General features: G+C 42.2%; 1 protein-coding gene across 2 annotated transcripts in view; it reads left to right on the top strand.

The window, feature by feature from the left end:
• Positions 1 to 23,991, top strand: part of PI4KA (phosphatidylinositol 4-kinase alpha) — a 255,731-nt gene that overhangs the window by 150,532 nt on the left and 81,208 nt on the right. Inside the window, exons 24-31 of one of the 2 annotated variants that reach the window (XM_073629090.1) lie at positions 2,304 to 2,374; positions 6,945 to 7,069; positions 8,426 to 8,507; positions 10,719 to 10,802; positions 10,956 to 11,045; positions 12,227 to 12,346; positions 22,103 to 22,123; positions 23,093 to 23,185. In XM_073629090.1, the coding sequence (XP_073485191.1) occupies positions 2,304 to 2,374; positions 6,945 to 7,069; positions 8,426 to 8,507; positions 10,719 to 10,802; positions 10,956 to 11,045; positions 12,227 to 12,346; positions 22,103 to 22,123; positions 23,093 to 23,185 (686 nt within the window). The remainder of the gene's footprint in view (positions 1 to 2,303; positions 2,375 to 6,944; positions 7,070 to 8,425; positions 8,508 to 10,718; positions 10,803 to 10,955; positions 11,046 to 12,226; positions 12,347 to 22,102; positions 22,124 to 23,092; positions 23,186 to 23,991) is intronic. The other variant, XM_073629095.1, reaches the window with a different exon arrangement.

Here is a 23,991-nt window from a genome sequence, read left to right as displayed (position 1 = left end):
GTGTCCGTGTACGGAGCCCGCTCTGCTCAGCGGGGGATCGCTCTGTCGATCCCCGCTGAGCAGGCAGATGACAGGTCCTGTGCAGCGACGGACCTGTCAGAACGCCACTCTCCCCTATGGGGGATCGAATGACAATGGACCGTAGAGTCCGTCGTCACCCGATCCGCAGACAGATGGAATAGTAGGTTTTTCCTCCGTCACACTTTTCGGATCAGAGCGGGTCAGATGTCAGCGGACATGTCACCGCTGACATCCGACGCTCCATAGAGGTCGATGGAGCGTCCGTTCAGGTCTGCCTAAAAAAATGACATTTAAACACACTTGTTCTTGTAGTAAATATTTGGCATCCCTACTTATTACATTCACAGTTTATTGAGACTAGTTTAACCACTTGAGTACCAGCCTGTAATACCCCCTCATTGCCAGGACATTTTTCAATTTGAAACAATTTGAAACGTTGACTGACAGGCCCCTTTCACGCAGATAATAAAGTTAAATAAATAAGTGCAGCGCTAAGGTTGCAAAAAAGCAAATTTGCATAAATTATATAACTGTGACTTAAACATAAATATATCAAATAAACAGAGATTCATACATGGTGAAATGTGAATCAACCAAAGAAAAAGTGAAATTTCTGAAAAAATACAGGTATTGTGAAAAAATGTGCTAGTATGGTGACTTTAACATAAATCAGGTGAGAGCTAGAAATTAGGATGTCAATATTAAACAGAAACACATCAAATAAACAAGGATTAACACATAATGAATGTGAGTCCAAACTCAGAAAAAATTAGAATAATTTCTGAAAAATGTGCTAGTATAATAATGTGCTAGTATAACAACTGCACAATAAACAAAGTCCAAAAAACGAAAATGGTGATTTATAAAGTCCAAAAAAATCCAATTAGATGTGCAGTCCCGTTAAAAAAGAAACATAAGAAAAAAATGCTGGTATAATGAAAATGTGCTAGTATGGTGACTATACCATAAATAAGGTGAAAAATAGAAAGTGGGGTGTTAATATTGAACAGAAACACATCAAATAAATAAGGATTAACACATAATGAATGTGAGTTCAAACTCAGAAAAAATGAGAATAATTTCTGAAAAATGTGCTAGTATAATAATGTGCTAGTATAACTGCACAATAAACAAAGTTCAAAAAACAGAAATGGTGAATTGTAAAGTCCAAAGAAATCCAATTAGATGTTCAGTCCCGTTAGACATATGGGGGATTCCAATCACCGGTATGAACTGTGAAGGAAAAAACAGAAGTACCACCAAAATAAACAGGGGGAGGCTTGCCAGATCTTATTGACTTGGCGGGGCTTACACCACCCAAGTCTGCAGAGCTTATTAGGTTGAACACATCTGTTGGAAACAACTGATCCTAGATCTGTATCAATCAATCGACCTTGGACTGTCACTGAATAGTGACTTGACGGCTCCAATCTTCGTGAGGAGGGTGGAAGGTAAATGCCAGGAGGGATATATCATGCAATGAAAAGATGGGCTAACATAGCGTGATACCGTATAAAAAAGGCAATTTATTAAAAATAGAATAAAACACTCACATTTGGAAGAGTAGAAAAAAGCGTGTATATAACAAAGAGCGATGCAAACAGGAGGTCCACCCGACGCATTTCGACTCCACGGTCATCATCTGGGGTCAGCAGCAAAGCGGACACAGACCCGTCATCCAAAGATCAGTGAAGAGATCCCCTGCTGAGCAGGTGGATACACTGCTGGTGTCTGCACAGTGTGAAAGGAGCCTTACTCCTTCATGCGGCATTGTACACAAATTAATTTTATATCATTTTTTGAGACAGATTGAGCTTTCTTTTGGTGGTATTTAATAACTGTTGAGTTTTTTATTCATTTTTATTACGATAAAAAGGAAAAAATACCAAAAAAAAAGTTTTCCTTACTTTCTTTTGAAATAATCTCAGGAATGTGCGAAAATGGCACAAATGATCCCTTTTTGGAAAGTAGATAACCCAAGCTGATCTCATTTTTTGCTACAGTATTTTGAAAATAACATAAACATTGAGGGGGGTTTAATCATGCAGCTTGGTAATGGTGCCCAAGATACACTATTGTACGGGTCATACACAGAGAGAGGAAGAGGTGAGGTCAGATTACCATTATGGCAATTAAAATAACATATTTATCATTTCCGATTGATTGGACCTTTCACAAAAATGTGCATCAGTCTTATCAGTAAAATATTAAGAAAGTTATTTTTTTCAATTTTTATTATTCTGTACACCTAAAATGTGATCACCTTTTCTATGTTTTTGCAGGAATGATGCAGTGCATTATTGCTGTGGCTGATAAAGTATTTGATGCCTTTCTAGCAGTGATGGCTGATAAGGTAAAAGTTGAACAATAGCCTTGTATGTCACTTAGTTTTATGCAGTATGTCATACACCAAGGTTCCTCCTCTATACCTTTGTATTAATGGTGGCTTAATTTTGATATGGCAGCTCCTTGACAAAATATTATCATGCCATTGGCAGTTTTGAGGCTTTAGAGTGGTTGTAAACCCACGGAAAAAAAAAACCTGCAAGACAAAGGCATAATGAGCTAGTATGCATTGCATACTAGCTCATTATCAAATACTTACCTAAAATCGAAGCCCCCGCAGCGGTCCCGGCACACAGCTGTGGCCGTCGACATGTCTCCCGGAGTTACTTCCGGGTATCGCGGGCTCCAACGCTATGATTGGCTGGAGCCACGATGACGTCGCAGCAGCAGAAGAAACGGCACGAGCAAGCCGTTTCTTCAGTGCGCATGTGTTGATGTTGGCACGTGCTGATACAGTGAATGTCTCCTAAACGGTGCAAGTTTAGGAGATATTCACGGTACCTACAGGTAACTACTGTGGTTTGCAGCATGAGGTTTTATGGCTCATTTCCCACCCAGGATACAGTCTGCATGTATTTTTTTTCTTTAAAACAGCTTCACAGTGCATAGCTTCATTAAAAATGTACAGTATATGCACAGGTTATTCCAGTGCTTCTGGAGTTTGTTATTCCAATAATACATTGAAAATAATGTAATACAATTCATCCAATAGTTCCAAAAGGACTAAGGAGATATTTTTTTAGTTTTTATTTTTTTATTTTGACATATAGAATACAACGAAGTCAACTGTACCTCATTAAAGAGGGTTTGTAAGGTAGCAGATTTAGCCGCAGAGATAAATGCATCAACACGTCTGAGTATAGAAACAGGGGAGACCTGGGGAAATGGGAAGGGGGTTAGGGAAGGGGGTGAGAACATACAAGGATACAGTTCAAAGGGGGGTTCCCTCCTTTTGACCTGAGTGGGAGCATAGCCCATGCTATAGGTCTACGCCCTATACGCCAGGGCGTCTCTCTTTGCCCAGTGGCCACCGAGGACCCAACCAGCTCCACCCCCCAGAGGAGGGGGGCTTCAAGGCCCTTGTCGTACCTCCACCTAGGGGTAAAGCCACCCAGGCCCCCACTGCAGCCCTCCCAGGGGAGGGCCCCACCAAAGGCACTAGGGTTATCAGTCAAGTTTTCGCCTAGTGCAACCATCTACGTATTGTAGGAACATTACCTAAGGAAAAGCATAAAAAGAAATTGCATAGAATATGGCAAACATGAGGTTTGTTCTGATTTGCTGCATAAACCGGAGAAAGGAAAAGACAAAAATAAGAATCTCAATATCGGGAAGGATCAAAAACTGCACTCATGTGACCCACAATAGAAGTATGCCCAAAAATCTTTGGCCATACTTCTTTTTTTAATGTTTCTCTCCAGATGTCAAGAAAACACTCTTCATTGTTAGTGGTAAAGAGAAAAATGTCTGCTGACAAAAGCTTTGTTTGCCAATTGTTCTGGGATACTCTTGCAAACCCTTTAGACAGTTAAATGATTATTGTGTCTATTATTTTGTATAAATAATACCAGTGATAATGGGCTTTGCTGGACAAAACCATTTTGTTTTTTACATCCATTTTAGACACTTCAGAGATCATTCAGAATGACTTGCAAGTGCAGTCGATTGTTTTTAACTTGTTTAAGCTGCTTTTACATTTTTATTAAAGTGATACTAAAACCTAAAGTCATTCCTGTTCTATATGCAAATGATACCCATGGCCCTACCTAAGAGCTTCTTTGCTCAATTATCTACCCTGATATCCACTTTTGTTTGGAATAACAAGAAACCGAGAATTGCGCTTCGGTTGCTGAGTCGTCACAGAGATAGAGGGGGGCTGAGCTTCCCAGATGCTCAGAGATACTATAGGGCTATAGTCCTACAAAGAATACTGAACTGGCGCTTTCATACTCAATCCAAGGTGTGGGTTTCTCTTGAAAAATGCATGGCAGGAAGAAACCTAGCATATGCTCCGTGGCTTGCCCGGGAGCACAGGGGACTGTCGGCCTTTACTTCACCGCTAACGACCCAACTTCTAAAATCTTGGGATCGACTCAATGATAACTTATCGCTGTCACCCCCTGTGTCCCCGTTGGCTCCGTTGGGGGGCTACTTGTGGTTCCCCCCTGGGGAGAAGGTGGCCTTTTTTGGTCACTGGGTAGATGAGAATAGTGCCAGCTGCGGAAAACTAATGCGAGACGGTAAATTAATTCCCCTAGATACTCTGAGACAGCGGTCAGGGAGTTTCCCTCTGGACTTCTGGCTTTACAGACAACTTCATCATTTTTTCAAAACACAGGGAGATTCAATAAGAGACATCTCTTCCCTTACACCTTTTGAGCAACTTTTTATTATAGAAGAACCACTTACACACATGATTTCCGAACTGTACCAATTGCTTAGCTCGGCTTCTCCTGTGGTGAAGCCCCCATATGTTAGGGCCTGGGAACGAGACCTTAATACTGTTTTTACTCCTGCTCAACTTTCTTCCCTATACCAACTTACTAGAACTAGCTCAATAGATTCTAAGACACAGGAAACAAATTATAAAGTTTTGATGCGTTGGTATCGGGTACCAGCAGACCTGGCTAAAATATATCCAACCGTATCAGACTTATGTTGGAGAGGGTGCGGTCAAAAAGGCACCCTTTTACATATTTGGTGGGAATGCCCCATAGTCAAACCGTACTGGGAAGACATTAAAAGCCAAATTAAGGAAATTATGGGCATTGACATACCTCTCTCTCCGATTCACTTCCTGCTACACATTCCTCCCATGCCAACAGGTCACTACAAAAAAAGTGTCCTGCCTCATTTGCTCAATGCAGCAAAGCGGCTGCTTCCCATATTCTGGAGGCGCCCGCAAGTTCCTTCCAGGGAGGAGTGGAAGAGCAGAGTGAGTGACATCCGGGAGGCAGAGGAGTGGATTGCTACCTGTAGAGAAGTCCGAGAATGATTTACAGCAACTTGGCAACCATGGATAACATATACCTCAGACCCTGGCCATGTACCCTCTAGCTTAGATGTAGCCCTACTTGAGTTAGCTGATCCGACCTTGAAGGGACGCCTTAAAGATAACTAAATGGGAACTCTGTTTCATGAGCTAAAATACCAGTCTATTATTTATACAAAAGGGAGGATGGGAAAGAGCCACGTTTTTTCTTCCTTAGCCTGTGGTGCTGTTGGGGGTGATCGGAGGGGAGGCGGAGTCGGACGCAAATTCCCAGGTATATCTCATTTTACTTTTCCTACATCTTACTACTTTTTCTATACCCTTTTTTTTTTTCATCTATTGAAAGTTACGATTTAACTGGTTATAGTTGCACATCTAAAAGTAGATACTGTGTCTGAAGTTGTAGAGTCAGGCAGAAATGGACAGACAAGCTGACAATGTGGGCTTTGAAGATCCGATGCTATGAGATACCCTGACCTGTTAGGGGTATTGGCACCTTTGTGCCGACGTGGTATGGATCTCTGGTAGATGGGGAGTCTGGGGGAGGTGGGGCCGTGGGGGTTGGTCAGATGGAGGCATTAATTGCCCTCGTGAGTCCCCGCCTTCCTCACCCCGTCACTCTCCTTGATAAATAAAGGTGGGAAAGAAGTGATGTAAGATGTTTGTCCTTTCTAGACAGCTCGGCCACTGAGCCACACAGATTCCATTATATTACCACTTGACCAAAATGTTTTGGACACAGGCTAAAATACCAGCTACAGTTACAGCAGTTGCACATTCTTTATCTCGAAGTTGAAGTGTTATTATTTATTTACTTTTACTCTTATGTTTATTACTATTTTTCTCCTATATACATTAACAAAAAGAAAAAAGTAAGAACGATTAGTGTATTACCTGGAGTTATCACTTTTTGAAGATATAACTGTACCTTACAGTTTGTTATTGTGCAATGTAATATTCTGTCTTTCATAAATAAAGATTTTATAAAAAAAAAAAAAAAAAAACCTAAAGTCATTCAGACAGGGGGTACGGCCTGGTCCCACCCCCTTTCTCTCCTCATTGGCCAATGAGAAGGGGAGTCCCGGATAGCCAAGTCTCTCGTGCAACATCGCTGGATCTAGATGGGGCTCAGGTAAGTATTAGGGGGCTGAGGAGGGCTGCTGCACACAGAAGGTTTTTTTTATCTTAATGCATAGAATGCATTAAGATAAAAAAAACCTTCTGCCTTTACAACCACTTTAACTTGTATGGGGAGAGAAGCAGTTCTGAAGCAAACAAAAGCCTATCGACACTGGCCCATAAAGTTTTTCCCTTCACCTAGATCATCTGGTTCACTAGGTCCCAAATTCTTCTGGTTGCAATCACATACTGTATATCCTATAAATGTGTATTTCTTCCATAGTAAGAAGTATTGTGAATTTGCACATGGATTCTGTTTTGTGGTCTCTGTAGATCCAAATATTGTTTAGTGGAGTATTTCTTTAAATAATGGCAGATATTTAAGAAAAAATGTACCTTTATTATCTCACTGTTAAACCATGCCTTACATTAGCTAAAGTTTATATTTCAACATTTTATTTTGCAGCCCAAAACAAAAGAGAATGAGGAAGAATTGGAAAGGCATGCTCAATTCCTGTTAGTGAATTTCAATCACATTCATAAGCGCATCAGACGGGTAGCAGACAAATATTTATCTGGACTAGTAGACAAGTAAGTCTTGTGTAGTATTTATTTTTGGTTATGTACAAGTGAAACTGCCAACATTAATATTCCACCTCTAATATCTAGGTTCTGTTGTTCTCTACGCTAATGATGTGTGTGATGTCATCATGCTAAAAAAAAGCTCTTAGTCCTCCACAAAGTTGTTTGTGGATGCCAAAGGGTTTAAAACGAACACTAAACCAATCATTCTACTGTAGAGCCAGCGATCTTCAAGTGCATAGATTTCAAAGTTCTGCAAATGTGTGCAGGACTGGCCTTATCAGCAAATTAAGCCCAACAGCTGACTGATGCAGTCTCTGAGAACCTCTAAAGTTCATTGTGGGATCTGCAGTCAACTCTTGCAATCTAAATGAGGTTACACCTTGAAGCCTGCAACCATCAAGTCAACTAAAATATCTGATGAGATTTGAGGCCAAATGTCCAAAAGTTGAAGTTCAACTGGAAATGAGCCTTTCTAAAACACACTACCAAATCAACTAAGCAATGGCTCAAAATTAAATGGAGAGCGATGGACTAGCCTAGTCAAAACCCTGGTTTGAATCACATTGAAATGCTGGTGGAATTTGAAACTGAGTTCAGTCAAGAAAACAAATATCTTGCAACTAAAGGAATTTTGCATTGTAGAGGTCACAGATGTCACCAACTCAATGTTTAAGAATAGTGGACAGTTATCTTAAAGAGGAGTTCCACCCGAGGTCCAGTAAACAAAAACAAAAAAAATTAAAAGTCAGCAGCTACAAATACTGCAGCTGCTGACTTTTAATTGGACACTTACCTGTCCCAGGGTCCAGCGAAGCCCCGCTCGTCTCCCCCTCCGTTCAGCGGTGCCGGGCTGTGGCTTCACCCACTGCGCATGCGCGAGCGGCGCCGCACGCCGTGATTGGCCACTCAGTCACCTGGGACCTGTAATGGGTCCCAGATGATTGACAAAAGGAAGGGAGCAGAGCTGAGCCCTTCCTGTGCCGAGGGGGAAGTGATGTCACCAGCCCAGGCACTGGAAGAGGCAGACTACGAGGGACCACCTAGCAACAGGCATTTAGAGGTAAGTAAAAAAAAAAAAATATCCAAATTTTTTTGTATTTTTTTTAAGGATTTTTCATGTAGCTTTTTTTTTTGGGTGGAACCCCACTTTAAAATAATTACAAGAGGTAATCTCTGCTGAAGGGCGAAATACCAGCTTCTGTGGCCAAGGGTCGACTTATTTCTTCACAATAGTTTTTTTTCAAATATATCTCATCTGATGCAAGTGTCTACTTAAGTTTGAACTCTCCTGTGTGGTCTGGGCATATACCATGTATTTTGTTTGACAATTTTTTTTTTTTTTTTTTACCCATTCCTTTGCAGATTTCCTCACTTGCTGTGGAGTGGGAAAGTGCTGAAAACCATGCTGGATATATTGCAGACCTTGTCTCTCTCACTCAGTGCAGTATGTATCTTTCTTTGTTGTTAGACAATGCAGAAGTCACATAACATATAGCTAGGGCTGTTATCCTCTAATAGTTATGAGACAGAAACCTGTACATTCAGCGGTATTTGTTATTAAGAGATGATGAGGTCAACCAAAAGAAGGGACACAGCTGTACGAATAATTAAAGTGGTATTAAAGCTTTGTCTTGTTTTCTTTTTTAAATAACAACAATGTTATGCTTACCTGCTCTGTGCAGTGGTTTTGCTTCTTTCTTCTCCCCCTCGAGCAGTGCCCCCAGAAAAAGTCGCTTGCCCTGGGGGCATTGCTGCATGCTTGCTCCTGAGCCACTGCTTTATGCGTCCATAAGATACATAGAGCCGTGGCTCGGCCCTGCCCCCTGCTATTCCCTCATTGGCTCACTGGCTGTGATTGGCAGCCAAAAGGGGAGGGAGAGTCCCGGGTGGCCGAGGTTACCGTGAACATCGCTGGATTGGGGGTGGGGGGGTGGGGCTGCACACAGAATATTTTTTACAATTTTTTATAGAATGCATGAAGGTAAAAAAACCTTCAGACTTTAGAGCCACTTTTTTTTTGTTAAATATTCATGTTATTTACGAATGTTGTTTAAACTCCTGGAATTTTGAAAACATAGGTCTTATTTGGGCATTTTGTGACTTTACTGTTATTGAGGAACTGGAATTCCTATTATGCCTTGCTAGACAAATTTTGTTACCTGCTTGTGGAAACATGTCAAATGCAATTGCTGATTTCCTTTTGGAAATATAGTACTTACCTGAAGAAGATTTGCTCCAAGTTCGGTTGTAGTAAATTTAGAAGGTAAATTTGGAAATTGCAGCCTAGTTGCTCCCAGTGCAGGTTGTTATGCTAAGATGGGAATAAGGCACTGTTAGGTGGTCAGGCTGCACTAATACTAGTAATACAGTGTGTATTATTTACTATTATCAGTGGCAACACAATACAGTACAGGTATCCATTCCAGATTCTTCACCCCTGATTATGGCAGCTGGATCTTTAACAGATTTAGCCTTATTCAGTTAAACACCTGCATCATACAGGGGACTAATGTAACTATACATATACCATATATCTTTGGAATCCATCTAGAAGCTGGTGTCTGGAAACAGACACCACTACTTCAGTGATCTCCGTTAGCTTAGGGGAACTGTAATGAGCGGCTGCCCTGCTTCATTCTGAACACAGTAGATCAGCTGCTTTGCACAGGTGCCATTCAGAGATCGCTTTTCTTACTAAATGCAGAGCGTTCTTTGATTGGACAAGGTGAAGGGCCAGGCCAGTGAGATGCATTAACTGGCAAGCCCCCCGATAAAAAAGACGATGACATAAAGAAAATGTAGAAAAATCTAATAAAACAAATGGCACTGTAGAAATGTAAACACTTGGCCTAGCTTTAAAAGTTTACTTCAGTGAGAAAATCTGCATTCACTTCACAATTTTTTCATGTTTGAAGTTTAATTGGTCACCCCCACAAATCTGATACAGGAGCTCATCATGAAGGCAGAACAAGTGGTACTGTAGGCTGACTTGCTCGACTAGTTCCTGGCCTGGCTGACCTCAATGCTAGCCTGGCTGTAGTATGTAGGGCAGAGTACAGATGTCAGTAGTATGTAGGGCAGAGTACATAGGTCAGCAGTATGTAGGGCAGAGTACAGAGGTCAGTAGTATGTAGGGCAGAGTACAGAGGTCAGCAGGATGTAGGGCAGAGTACAGAGGTCAGCAGGATGTAGGGCAGAGTACAGAGGTCAGCAGGATGTAGGGCAGAGTACAGAGGTCAGCAGGATGTAGGGCAGAGTACAGAGGTTAGTGGTATGTAGGGCAGTGATATGCTTGTACAGGGGGGGTCACAGCAGGGCAGAAACTTCCTTCACATAGTGTGCTGATCCATGTTGACCCTCCTTTTTTGTCCATCTCATGTGATGTCACATAAAAGCACCTGGGATAGACGTCAGAGGAGGGCTGGCGGGGATTAGCACAACAGAGTTGATGTGTTTCTTCCCTGCTCCACTCTCTATATTTGGGGGAAGCAGTTGAGACCGGTGTTGGCAAGGCAGGAACACATTATACCTGTCACCTGGCCATGATCAACGGGTAGATATTGATCGACAAGTAGCCGACCCCGGCTGTAAACCAACTGTTGGTATGAGTCCTGGTTATCTTTGCTGTAATTTTAAAAATTTTTACTTTTTTCAGGACATTCACAAGGACCAACCATATTATGACATTCCAGATGCCCCATACAGGATAACAGTTCCTGATACATATGAAGCTAGAGAGGTAAGAACAGAGCTCCAATAATTTCTGAGTTTTGTGCTTGTCACTTTTTTGACACATTTGGTAAGGCACATTCTATCTATAAAGTATAAATGTACCTAATGTAGTGTCATTTGTAGAATATACATTATTCATTTGTGATTTTTTTTTTCATAGAGCATTGTAAAGGACTTTGCTGCTCGGTGTGGAATGATCCTTCAAGAAGCAATGAAGTGGGCACCATCCGTGACCAAATCCCATCTGCAGGTATTATGCAGACATTGTGTAGTGTTTCAGTGGTCAACCTCTCCAACCACCATGTGTAGTGTTCCAGTGGTAAACATTATGCAGGGATCATAGCCCTGCATTGGATGTGAGGATCCCAAGGGGTATGCCACTGCCAGAATGTAGGGGAGAACCCACTATCTGCAGGAGAGCAAATGATCAGTTGAAGGATAAGTTCACCCTTCATAACATGTTACACCCATATTCAGGGTGTAACATGTAACATGTTATGAATGCACCGATCAACGCTGTGAAAGCAGACCGGGGATCTTCTCCCAGCCACATCACTCATTCACAGTCCTCCGTGAATGGAAAACTACAAGGTACGGCAGCCTTTGCGGCTGTTGACGAATAGTTTTCAATCAATTACCCAGGCACTTTGAGCCCATTGTAGTTCATTGAGTCTTACTGTCAGAATGTATTGGCTTCCTCATATGATGTGCGAACAAGCCGATACACTGACAGATCTGCAGGAGACCTGCATGGCACCAGCGATCTGCTGATTGCTGGTGTGATGCTTTACAGGCTCTTGCAACAAAAAATAAGTGCACATTATTTACCTGCAAAAAAAGTGCATTTATTTAGTTTTTTAAAAGTGATTTTATTCTTTTAGTAAAACTGCTTTTACCATCCCCTCCAGTGCAAAGGAAGCTCCACTGCAAGGGAGAGTTTTACTATTCCTAGAGTTAGACTTTAAAAAATGTTTGTGAAAATAATAAAAAAAAGAATATAAATAATATAAATACATTTAAGGGAACATTTTAGCAAAGCTGGTGGCAGCTGTATGCATATGTTATGTCACCTCTTTAGGTACCTTTCCTTTACCAGACCGCTACGTTGATTTTATCTGTATGATTAGGCATCAAAAGCTTCATGTAGATTGCCAGAAGTAATTACGTGTAGTTTAGTTTACCTTAGTGTTTAATCTTTATTAAGTGAAATAAAAGCTTATGTTATGGGATCATACCGGAATATGTGTTCAGAACACTAGAATGTGGGCATATACAGTATACTGTTTGAAGAATACAAAACATAAATCGTCAAGCTGCTTCTTATATTCATGCTGTATTTGCTTTTAAGTTTGATGTATACTAACTATAAATGCAGCTATGATGAATGGCCGATTGTTGTAATAACAAACTTCATTTTAATTTGACTTTCAGGAATACTTGAACAAGCACCAGAACTGGATGTCTGGCCTGTCTCAGCACACAGGCCTTGCTATGGCTACTGAGAGCATACTGCACTTTGCTGGCTACAACAAGCAGAATACGACTTTAGGGGTAAGATGCATGCTGTTTTTTTTTTTGTTTGTTTGTTTTTTTTATTAATTATTAATAATGTCCTGTGTTTAATAAGTGCAACTAAAGTGAGTTTGTGCATATGAACTGATGTAACTGCAATATTATGTGCTTGCTAGAACATAAATGCCACCAACTATGTTGCATGTGTACTGTGGGTATTTTTTGCATGCTGTAAGTTTACGTGGGACTATAAATCTTTCCAAGATGAAAAAAATAAAAAGCTGATATGCAAATTTTCTGCATAGTACCTTTATATTCATTCATCATATTTACAACTGTTACTAATTTTAAAATGTACTGTATGTCAGTTACTCATTGGGATATTTGCTAGTTCATGTAGACTCTGTCACCTTATAAAATCTTTTAAGCAAAGCACATAGCTGTAAAGAGAAGTGTACTTCTTTACCTTTTTTGTTGCCCACGTTACTTACCACTGCTATGTTGCGGAGAACTGATCCCCCTGAAGTCCACTGGAAAAACATTTCCAGGAGTGTCAATCAATGTAGTCCATCACAGCTCTCACTAGTTCCTCCAGGTGACCTCCGGGGCATTACAGGAGAAATTAATGATGTCAAGGTCAGCAGGAGGAACCAGTGAGAGCTATGGGGGATTATGGAGATTGACGCTACTGGAACTGTCTTTTCCAGCTGAATACAGGGAACCAATCCTCTCAAATGGAGCAGTGTTGAGTGGTGTGGACAGCAGGAAAAGTAAATATGTGTACTGTTCTTTCCAGGTATGTGATTTGAATAAACGTTTTAACAGTGTAACATGGTCTCTTCAATAAGTACTGCAGTTTAAACACCCAATATTTTACATTATCATTCTTTAAAAAAAAAAAAAAGTTGCATTTTAGGATTCATAATTGATGGATCATGACAGCATAATCCCCCAGTTTGTGCACAATTTATCCCATACCATTGTGCTTTATTTTTACTATTTTTTGATATGATTCTTTTGAATTATTTAGAGTGTCAGGGGTTCACTCCAAGTGTAGCGCTTTAAGGAACCACTACTCGCCTTTATCCGTTTCAGGGCTGGTGTTGCCCACTTTTATTTAAAAGAAAGTTCAAAACAAACACAGAAGATTCCCTCGTAGGGGTATTCAGTATTTCAGTCCTCCTACCAAAGTAAACAATTTTCAGCCCTCCTGGCTTGTAAACGCAGCTCTCCAGCTCAGGCCTTACACTTTAGGGCCTTGTTCTGTCTCCCACAGACTGGACGCTCAGCATTTCCATGTGTACTGCAAGTAGTCTCCTGCTACACTGGCTCCCACCTCTCTCCCCTAGGTGAAGCCCTACTGACTCCTATGGCCAGACCTCCTGTCTGCAGGGTGGAGTCATCTCCAACTGGGATCCTAGAGCCTTGGTCTGGTGATTACTTAAAGCCCAGCACACAGCTGACTCATTACTGAACTAGCTGTTTATTAGACCTGGATGCTGGCAAGGTACTGCCCTGCTACAAGAAGTATTTTCTTTTTAAGATTGTTTGGCTGTGCATTGACAAATAGCATAAAAATAAGAGGTCATTTATCCCCCAACAGTTTTTGTAAGCACTAGTGCAATTTGGTTGCATATAGACTATTAAGGGAAATGATAGATACATGTTAGTTTGCTGTAAATACACTGCAGATATTATGTGTTTGTAACCAGTACTACTAAAACTTCAACTGCAATCAGCTTGTGGGCAGCAAAGAGGGTCTCATTGAGAAATCCATCAGTAAATTTATTGATTTTCAGTGCTACTGAAGAGGTACATTGTTTGTGGTTTAGGGATAGTGGAGAACCCATTTTATCATGTAAAAACTTTCTAAGACTATCTGTTCCCAGTAACGCTAAATTGTGGGACATGCCCATAAAAGGTAATAAAGTATGCCTGAAGCTGTTGAGCAATTTAGGGCATAATGAGCTATTGTTAGGCCAAAATTTAGAGTTTGATCAGTGTAAGTCTTTCAGCTTGTTTGGGGTAAACTAACAAGCATCCAATACCTCGCTTCACCCTCCTCATCCAGACTCCCCACGTCTGCCTTCCAGTGCATTCTAGGCTGATAAGCCAAAGTAGTAGCTGATGTAGTAATGAGCATTGAATAAAATATGGAGATCAGTTTTGTAGCGGTATTGCTGTAAACTATGTCTAGTCAGGGAACAGGTCCAGGTACAACAATACAGGCAGTCCCCGAGTTACGAACACGCGAGTTACGAACGACTCCTACTTACGAACGGCCTCAAATGCCGGCCACTTGTGCTCCACGCTGGTCCTGGATACCTCCGGACACATCCCAAAATTTTAAAAATTAAAGTCTGGCAGTGTAGTACCTCCTAAGATAGATGGATTTTTTTTTTACATTTTCCATTTTAATTTCTGCCTAATATTGCTCCAAACAAATGATTTGAAAAGAGAGTCCATCATTTTGAAGTGTGGGAGTGTGTGTAAAGGGGAGGGCCATAACATGTATAAGATCTTTGGTGGTTGGATCATCATAATTAAACTTACTCTTCCCAACCCGCTCAATGGAAGCTTGGATCATATTTACATATTAGATTTAATGAGACCAAACAGGGGTTCAATATTTAGGGTGGTTTAATTGAAGGGAATCTAGTGATGTGACGGTATAGGTTAACAGAGCTACTGTAGTTCTGATAATTAGTAGGGATGCGTGTTCAGCAGTAAGTGGGAAACTGTCTATGGGGAGGATTTGCGATTGATCTTCAAGCCGAGTGCCTGACAAATTATTTAATGGTTTGTAAACAGCCATCTAACACCATAAAAAAATGAACACTGATAAAAATGATTACCTTTTAGTTTTTTTGTGTTTTTTTTTATTGTTTGCATTAAAAAAAAAATTATTTACAAGACAATATCATCAAGTTAAAGCATTGTTTGTCCTATATACGAGGTGTGTCTAAAAAGTTTGCTGAATGGTATCAGAAAGCAAACAAAACAGAAGATACAAACAAATTGCCTTTATTGGCCTTTAAAATTATTGCCATCCTTGACAACACACTTTTGGCAGCATTCATAAAGCTTCCGGAAACTGTCAGCAAAGGCCTCTTTAGGAATCGATTGGAAGATTGGACTTCTGAGCTGGAGCTCCGCTGTTGATTTGGGCAAATCTCCTGCAATCCGGCCTGTACACCAGCCATCCGACGACCGCTGACACGCTCATGCACCGCAGGTCCTCTGGGGCATCTAAAGGAAGGGGTAAGAAGATCTATTTTCCCCCTATACCGGAGGAGACTGTCCTGGCCTCTGCTGACCGCGTGGGTACACGTGCACGCTCCTCTGCCAATATGGCGTCCCAGAGTGAGCAGACCTCCTCTACCCAGCCGGGTCTAGCTGAGGTCCTGGCTGCTATTGCCAACTGCCAGGCCTCTATAACCACGCTGACAACCAAAGTAGATGCTATACAGCTGGATGTGGGACTGTTCAGGCAGAACATGGACAAAGTGAGGTCTCGGCTGTCCTCTGCAGAGCAGCGCCTGGGCCATCCTGAGGACATAGTGGCTGAGCACACCACTAGTCTCCAGTCCCTCAAACTAAAATACGTGCCCTGGAATACAAGGCTGAGGACACTGAGAATTGCAATAGGAGAAATAATCTCCGCATAGTGCGCCTTGCAGAGGGGTGGAGGGTCCCCATCCGACAGAATTTGTGGAGCAGCTGCTGCACAGACTTTTACCTGAAGCTCAGTTTTCGCCCTTCTATGCGGTGGAAAGGGCTCACCGCATCCCACCCAAGCCTGGACCCCTAGGGACACCACCTCGCACTTTTATCCTCAAATTCCTTAACTTCAGGAACAGAGATGAGGTGCTTCGTGCTGCACGGCTGCAGAAAAACCTTGCTTATCAAAACACCAAACTCCTCATATTTCCCGACTACTCGGTGGAGACACAAAAGCTGAGACGATCGTTCGATCAGGTCAAGGTGGCTATACGCACCCGTGGTATTCGTTATAGTGTCCTTTTCCCAGCCTGGCTGAGGGTCCAGGTTGCAAAACTACCAGATTTTTCACCTCACCCAGAGATGCATCTTCCTGGCTGGATTCACTACCTCCACACTGCTGAAAGACTGGATCTATGATTTGCTTGTCTATGATCTATGCTTTTTGTCCAAGGGTTGTCCAAGGGTCTCCCCTGGTCTGTTTGCCTGGTGAAGTGAAGCTGCTTTTCAACTGGAACTACTGCCTCTGAGTTTCAGCAAGTTTGTCGGTATGCACCTGTTTTTCTTACCCTGTTTTTCCTATACAACACACTGAAGATATGTGCCCCTGGCTAGTCCAGGTTTTTTCTACTGTTTTTTCACTTTTTCTGCCTTATCAAGTCTCATATTAAGTGCCTCAGTGCATTGCCTGTTGCTGTTGTTCACATTCCCATGTGGGGAGTATTGCAGGAATCTGATTCCTGGGGGGGGGTTAAAATCTGTGACTGCAGTTTGACATTCCCTGTCTTACCTATATTGCGGCTACTGGCGGACTCTAGTTGCTCTGCTGGTAACTGCACAACATTCTGTTACCACTGTTCAGGGTCGTGTTTTTTTTCTCTCCAGTCAAGGTTGTACTGGGATTTCTGTTGTGGTTGCACACCCGTGTTTCCTGTCTCAAGGGGAACTGTACCCTCATCCGGAACAGTGCTATCTAACCAACTATGTTCTTGTTCAGAAAATTGCCTCTTCTTTTTCTTTCACACAGGAGAAGCCTGTTTCTCATTTATTGTTATTTGTTCCTAATTCAGTGGAGACTCCGTTCTTCTTTTTCCAGCTGACAGACTAAATCCACTACGAACTACACCCATTGGTCCAGGCCTCCTACCATTGGGTGTTACATGGTTATGGGTATAAGCATTCCTTGGTTGGGGTGGGGGATGCAGCGTGGGGGGGTTGGAGGGGATGTTGTTTAGGGTCCTGTTTGGGTTTTTGTATGTTGGTTCTAAAGGTGCTTTGTTTTGTCTGTATAGTTCTCCTCATGACATTAGATACTTTAAAAATTAACTGCTATGCAATATGGCTCTAGATCAAGGCTCTAGAGTTATTGCTTCCTTAGATGCCGAAAAGGCTTTCGATAGAATGGTCGTATCCCTGGGAGGTCCTTTAGGTTTGGCCCCACATTCATGCATGGGATTCAATTACTATATAGTGCGCCCCTAGAGCAAGGGTCTGTACAAATAACTGTCTTTCTGCCCCTTTTAGTCTGTTCCGCGGTAAACGGCAGGGTTGTCTGCTTTCCCCCAGTCCTGGCGCTGGAGCCCCTGGCCATTTTGATCAGGTCTGTTCCAGATGTCATGGGCCTTTGGCTGGGAAAGTTGGAAGAGCGTCTGTACTTGTATGCGGATGACAGATTGCTGTATCTCAATGATGCTGGCCCCTAATTTTTTGCCGCCCCCCATATTTTTGATAACTTTGGTACTTTCTCAGGGATTAAAATAAACTGGTCTAAGTTGGGTTGTATTCCCTATAGATGCAGATGCTGCTAAGACGGCTGCCTCCTCCCCTCTACGATGGGTGGATGAATTCCACTATTTGGGAGTTATAGTGACTAAAAATCCTGCTAACTATTTGGAGAGGAATCTTCTCCCTCTGATGACGACCTTGAAAGCCAAATGCGCCACCTGGGATAACCTCCCCCTTAATCTATTGGGACGGATTAACCTCCTTAAAATGGTGTTGTTACCTAAATTTAACTACTTCTTCCGAAACTGTCCAATATGGATCCCGGTCTCACTGTTTAAAGAAATCGAACAATGTGTGGGGTCCTTTCTCTGGCATGGCCGGGTCCCTTGACTGGCACGATTTACCCTGTGGCTTCCAGCTCACCTGGGAAGATTGGCTCTGCCCAACTTCAGGGTCTACTACTGGGCTGCAATGCTGGTGACAGTCCAGTGGTGGTTTATGGGCTCTAAGTCAAATGCGGCCACCTGTTTGGAGGCAGTTAGCTTACGCTTCTTGGCTAATCTACAGAATTTTGTATATAGGGACCCGAGGGCGTACACGGGGGTCCCTGGCCCAACGCGCGCTACTTGGAGGGTGTGGGTGGCTGCTAGACGGAGGTTCGTGCGTCCTAACCAGTGGTCTCCGGCCTGGCTGCTAGACGGAGGTTCGTGCGTCTCAACCAGTGGTCTCTGGCCCACCCACTCTGGGGTAATCCCAGTTTGCTACAGTTTCGCACCCTGCTGGATCCTCAGGTCTAGACCAAACGTGGTGTCGTCACCCTGGGGGATGTTATGTCTCAGGGTGTCTTACTTCTGATTAATGACCTATTTCACAAATTTCAGTTACCCCCAATGGATGCGGTTTTGGTACCTACAGCTTCGACATGCCGCTAAAGCACAGTTTCCCATGCCACCACTCCTCCAGGCTGATCCTATTGAGGAACTTGTGTCCCCCTGGGATTTATACAAGCCTTTATCAACCTTCTATGCTGCACTTCTGATGCGCTGACTCATCTAAGATGGACGGGCTGTGGGAGGTGTGGCATAGAGACATACCATCACTGGACAGAGAGGACTGGGATGACTGTTTAGAGCATGGTCCTAAGTTAGTCATCTCCTCTAGGGATAAGCTTATTCAGGTAAAATTCCTGCATAGACTTTACTACACTCCCCAGAAACTGTATAGTTTTTTCCCAGATCGGGATCCCTTATGCCCTAAGTGTAGGACACAGGTGGGGACATACTTCCATATGTTCTGGGAACAGCAAAATAAATCTTAGGCTGCAGTTGTCCCTCCCAGTTACACCTAAATTGGCACTATTGGGGGTTCATGATGATGCGCAGCGCTCCCATCATTTAAAAGTGTTGGTATCCTATCTCCTGTTTTATGCTAAAAAGGAGATTCTTCTGAAATGGATCTCACTCCCCCCCCCCCCCCCCCCTTCTCTTTCCTCCTGGAAAGCTTTGATAGACACTGCCCTGCCCATTTATAGAATAACTTATATGAACAGGGGTTGTCAGCGGAAATATGACAGTGTGGGCCCCTTGGACCACTACCTAAAAGTTTTTTTGGAGTGAGGGGGTATTGGTTACTATCTATGAGTCTTTTTTTTTTACCCTTTTAAACCTGCTGCTATTTGCGATTACTGTCTAGTATGTCATTAACTGTACTGACAGACAATGTTTTTTGTGTATAATCCAAGCGTTTTGTATTGTTTTGTTCTACGTCAATCTGTATGCTCTGTCTTACCCGTTTTGACAACAATAAAGCACCTTTGATTGTTGAGAAAAAAAAAAAAAGAGATATTGGACCATTCACCGAACCTTTTAGACACATATGTCCTAATACCTGTCATGCAGCATTATCCTCAATTCACATAGCTGTGCAGCAGTTTGAGTGTTGTCCTGCTACATCCCTCAGCTCAGGTATAACAGCCTGTGTGGGTCTTGCTATGCCATCTTGGCTGCTCTTTAGAATGTGGCCTTTGAAAACGTATATATTGGTGTCAGCATATCTTCTGCTTAGGCTAAAAGATTTAACACTACCTGATGATTTTTTTTTTTTTTAATCCGGAAAAGTTTTCTAGATTTGAAATGGGCATATTGTAACAACGTCAATGTACAAAGACCTGCACTTATATTAACAAGTTCTCTGCAATAAATCATACACAGAAGAAATGTATTACATAGACAATTGGCAGTTTATGAGATTACTGAAGGCAAATAAAGAGAGACCTAATCACAAACTGTTCAGAGAAATAAGTGCAAAATAATATATCAAAACCCGTATAATCAGTTGGCAAACTGTGTAAACCTAAACCAAAAGTGTGCTGTCCTAAATAAAGGGATTATTTTTAACCTTGCAGTACCCTTAGACATAACAGATCACAAATGAGCACATGGCACTGCAACCTGAGTACATTGGACCTAAGTCTAGGTTCACATCTATGCGGCTGCGCTTGATGCATTTTTCAGGCACATTTTGCAGTGCGTTTTGCATTTTAAACCCTCGTTTTTGTGCGTTTTTGCATGCAGTTTTCATGCATTTTGTGTTTTTTTTTTTGTCTGTACACTGTAAACACACTGTATATAGCTGGTTGCTAAAGAGGGAGCCCGGGAAGCCAGCCACCACGTCCTTAACCGATTAGTCATCAGCTGTCAGCGAGCTTTCCCACTGACAGCTGAATGTAAAAAGAAATATTGCAAGCAAAACTAAATTGCGGAAAAAACGGCGTGCCCCCCCCCCCAGGTCCATACCAGACTCTTAGGGCCTAGTATAGATTTGGAGAAGACCCCCCCCCCCCACACACACACACCAAAAAAATTGTGTGGGGTCACCCCCGAAATCCATACCAGACCCTTATCCGAGCATGCAGCCCGGCAGGTCAGGAAAGGGAGGCGACGAACGAGCGCTGCTCTACCCAATCCCGCCCCCCCAAATATTGATGGGTATAAGCGCCTCTTCAGGACAACCCTGGCTGGTAGTTGTCCGGGTCTGCGGGCGGGGGGCTTATCCAAATCTAGAAGCCCCCGAAGGGTCTGTATGGACCTGGGAGACCCCGCGCCGTTTTTTCTGCCAATTTTTCTTTTTTTTACATTCGGCTGTCAGGGGGAACCCCCCTGAGAGCTGATGACTCATCGGTTGTTAAGGATGCGGCGGCCGGCTTCCTGGCCCCCTCCTTAGCAACCAGCTATATACAGGGGTTTTTTTTTGTTTTTTTTTATAATTCATTATTTATTAAACATTTTTTTCTTATTACAATAAACGTTTACATGGCTTATCTATGCAAGACAAAAAACAATATTCCATATCCTGGCTTATATGTACACGCCAACAACAAGAATGGCTCCCTCAACACCCCCTCTCCCCCTCCCCATACCAATAAAAAAAAAAAAAAAAAATTTTCTTTTTTTTTTTTTTTTTTTCCCCTTACCTTCCTTTTTCCCCTTTCCTTCCCTTTTTTAAAATCTTCAAGTGCTTGTGCTCTTAATATACTCTTAATATTCTCTTATATACAGGATTTTAAACATAAAAATAAAAAATCGCATCACAAACACAACACTTGCATTTCTGGTGCAATGCCATTAAAGTCTATTACACGCAAAATGCTTAAAAAAGTCCCCGCCCTTTCCAAAACGCACAGGCCGCAAAATGCATAGATGTGAACACATACCATAGGAAACCATGTTTCATGGACTGTAGTGCGTGTCTGCAAACTGCACTAAAAAATAGCATAGGTGTGAACCTAGGGTAAAGGCATGAGAGCCATTGTTCAGAATCAAGTAAGAGCTATGTCTCATGGACAGCAAGTAGAAGATTCTGCCCAACACATACCCCAAATTTCTCAGGCAATCTCTCTATGGTTGTAGACCTGATTTTATTTTTCCTTTTATTCTAAGTTGCGATAATTTGTAAAAAGGCCTGCTAGCTAAAATAAAAGTTCTGCTATTTCTGCTGTTTGTCCATACATTATACATGTACAGTATATGTTTAATATTGTCCATATTTACAGTATTTCTCTTTTAATGGACACACTGTTAAATTGCAGTTGATGATGGGAAAAGCATACTGTGCGTTAAATTGTTTCCCAAAGATTCCTGTTTGCTGAAGCATTCCGTTAAGTGCTTTGTTATGTGCTGGCATGCTTACTTATTATTCATGTGTGTGTTTTTAATTTATTCACCAATGTGTCACATCACCATTGTTAACACCGTTGCCTTCTTTTCCATTGTGTGCACCAATGATGCGGTCTCATAACCTGTGTTCCTGTTGTCCCTGCCATGCATTGTCTGTTGTTGCCCTTCCCTCCAGTCTCCAGCTTCCCCTTTCCAGGTTTGTTCTAACACTCACCATTTGCCACACTATCTTCCTTCCTGTTTCCTGAGCCAGCCTTTTTTTCCCCCTCCTTCACATTTTTTTTTCCAGTCTTGCTGCTGAAGTCTTAACACACTGTCTTGGAATGGTGGACAGCATTCTGCTTTACTGCAGTCTGACAGGTGCATGGTCACACTTTTTGGGGGCTTTGATGGGTGTGTCCTATTAACATTTCTGTCTTCTTGCAGGCCCAGCCAGAGAGCAGATCGTTGGGGGCTGTAAATTGTGAATGATGCACACTACGTGCATGTTTTGAGACAAACTAGGGGAATATTAAATATTACAAAAACCAAAAACGTTAACCTTAGTCATAAATTGATCTTATAATGACATCTGTCATCTGCCATTATGGTAGACCCTGCAGGAATTATTATTTGCTGAACAACGAAGTTACGTTGCTACCAGCTTTGCATTTATGGAAACACAATACTCTAACCCATTTCTTCTTTGAGCGTGTGTCCTAGCCTCCATACTTGAAGATAAAGAACATATGAATGCTTACCAGGCAGTCCAAAATGTATATAAAAATGAAAAAAAGAGAGACAAGCCATAGTTTTTTATTTAACCATATTTAAAAACTCTAAACTAGAAAAATGAAGCACTCATTTTGTACAGCATCATCGTTTCAGGATGAACTTATTCATTCTGTTGCATTTTCTTAATTTTTTTTTTATGTCACTCTTTGCAATAGGCAGATTGTGTTTAATTGATTCATAATTATTGTTCTGAACTTGAGGTAGTGCGATCTCTATACTTGTGACACTGGCAAATATTTGGTTGGAAGATGTAATCGATAAGCCCCCTCCGACACTTCTCTCTGCTCACAGCCACTTCTACTTTCCGAAGCTCCGTTTTTTATACTCTCTGCTGGAATACACAGCTGGCATATGATTAATTTCATTTGATGTTATTTGTCATACCTTACAGCCAACTCAGCTAACAGAGCGCCCAGCCTGTGTGAAGAAGGATTACTCCAATTTTATGGCATCTCTTAACCTGCGCAACCGTTACGCTGGAGAGGTAAGCACCTTTTGGTTCTTTTACTTTACAGTATATGAATTTGTACCATATGAAGTTCCTGGATTTTTCATATACTGACTTTTCTTTATTATTCCATAATTCATTCCCCGTGTGAATGAGTATGGGGTACTTATTCACCAAAAAAAGTGTCAAAAATAAATAAAAACTGAGACAGTTTTTGACAATTCCTTTATTAAAAAAAACAATGCCCCCTGAAATCAATCCAGCGTCAATCACAATGAACGCCGACACCCCCCCCCCCCCAAAAAAAGAGATCTGTACCCGACGCTGGCTCCCGCCGTCTGACAGTTTCTAAGTAACTAATGGGCAGGGCACCCGGCCACATCACCGGATGACCCCTCCCCCTCGCAGCATCATTTACCTAGCATGCCCTGGTCAACGATGTCACAAAGGGTGGGGCCACCCGGTGACGTCAACGGGTGCTCCCGCCCCTTAGTTATTTAAGAGCGGTCAGAAAGCGGGAGTCAGCGTTGGTTACAATGCTCTTTGAAAAATTCGCAGTGACAATGGACCTGAGATTCTCACCGCAAATGTGTGAACCTGACCTAAGGAGATCTCTCCACTACAGCGACTGAGATCTTGATTAATAGCACCCATGGACAAATGTGTGTGGCTCTTAATCTCAGCTGTGACAGTCTGATACAAGCTTTCTGGTTTTCCTCTCGCATGGATCTCATTTCTGTACACATGTGGTTAATGTGCTAGGCTGCAGAATTCTTGTATTAGCTTCATTTCTTCCACATGGTCAGTCATTTTATTCTCAGGCCTCCTTCTGCAAAGGTCCA

The sequence above is a fragment of the Aquarana catesbeiana genome, linkage group LG01 (assembly GCF_042186555.1).
Source record: "Aquarana catesbeiana isolate 2022-GZ linkage group LG01, ASM4218655v1, whole genome shotgun sequence".
In the NCBI taxonomy this organism is placed as follows: Eukaryota; Metazoa; Chordata; class Amphibia; order Anura; family Ranidae; genus Aquarana; species Aquarana catesbeiana.
The sequence above is the reverse complement of the archived record's forward strand: the minus strand, read 5'-3'. Positions and strand labels throughout refer to the sequence as shown.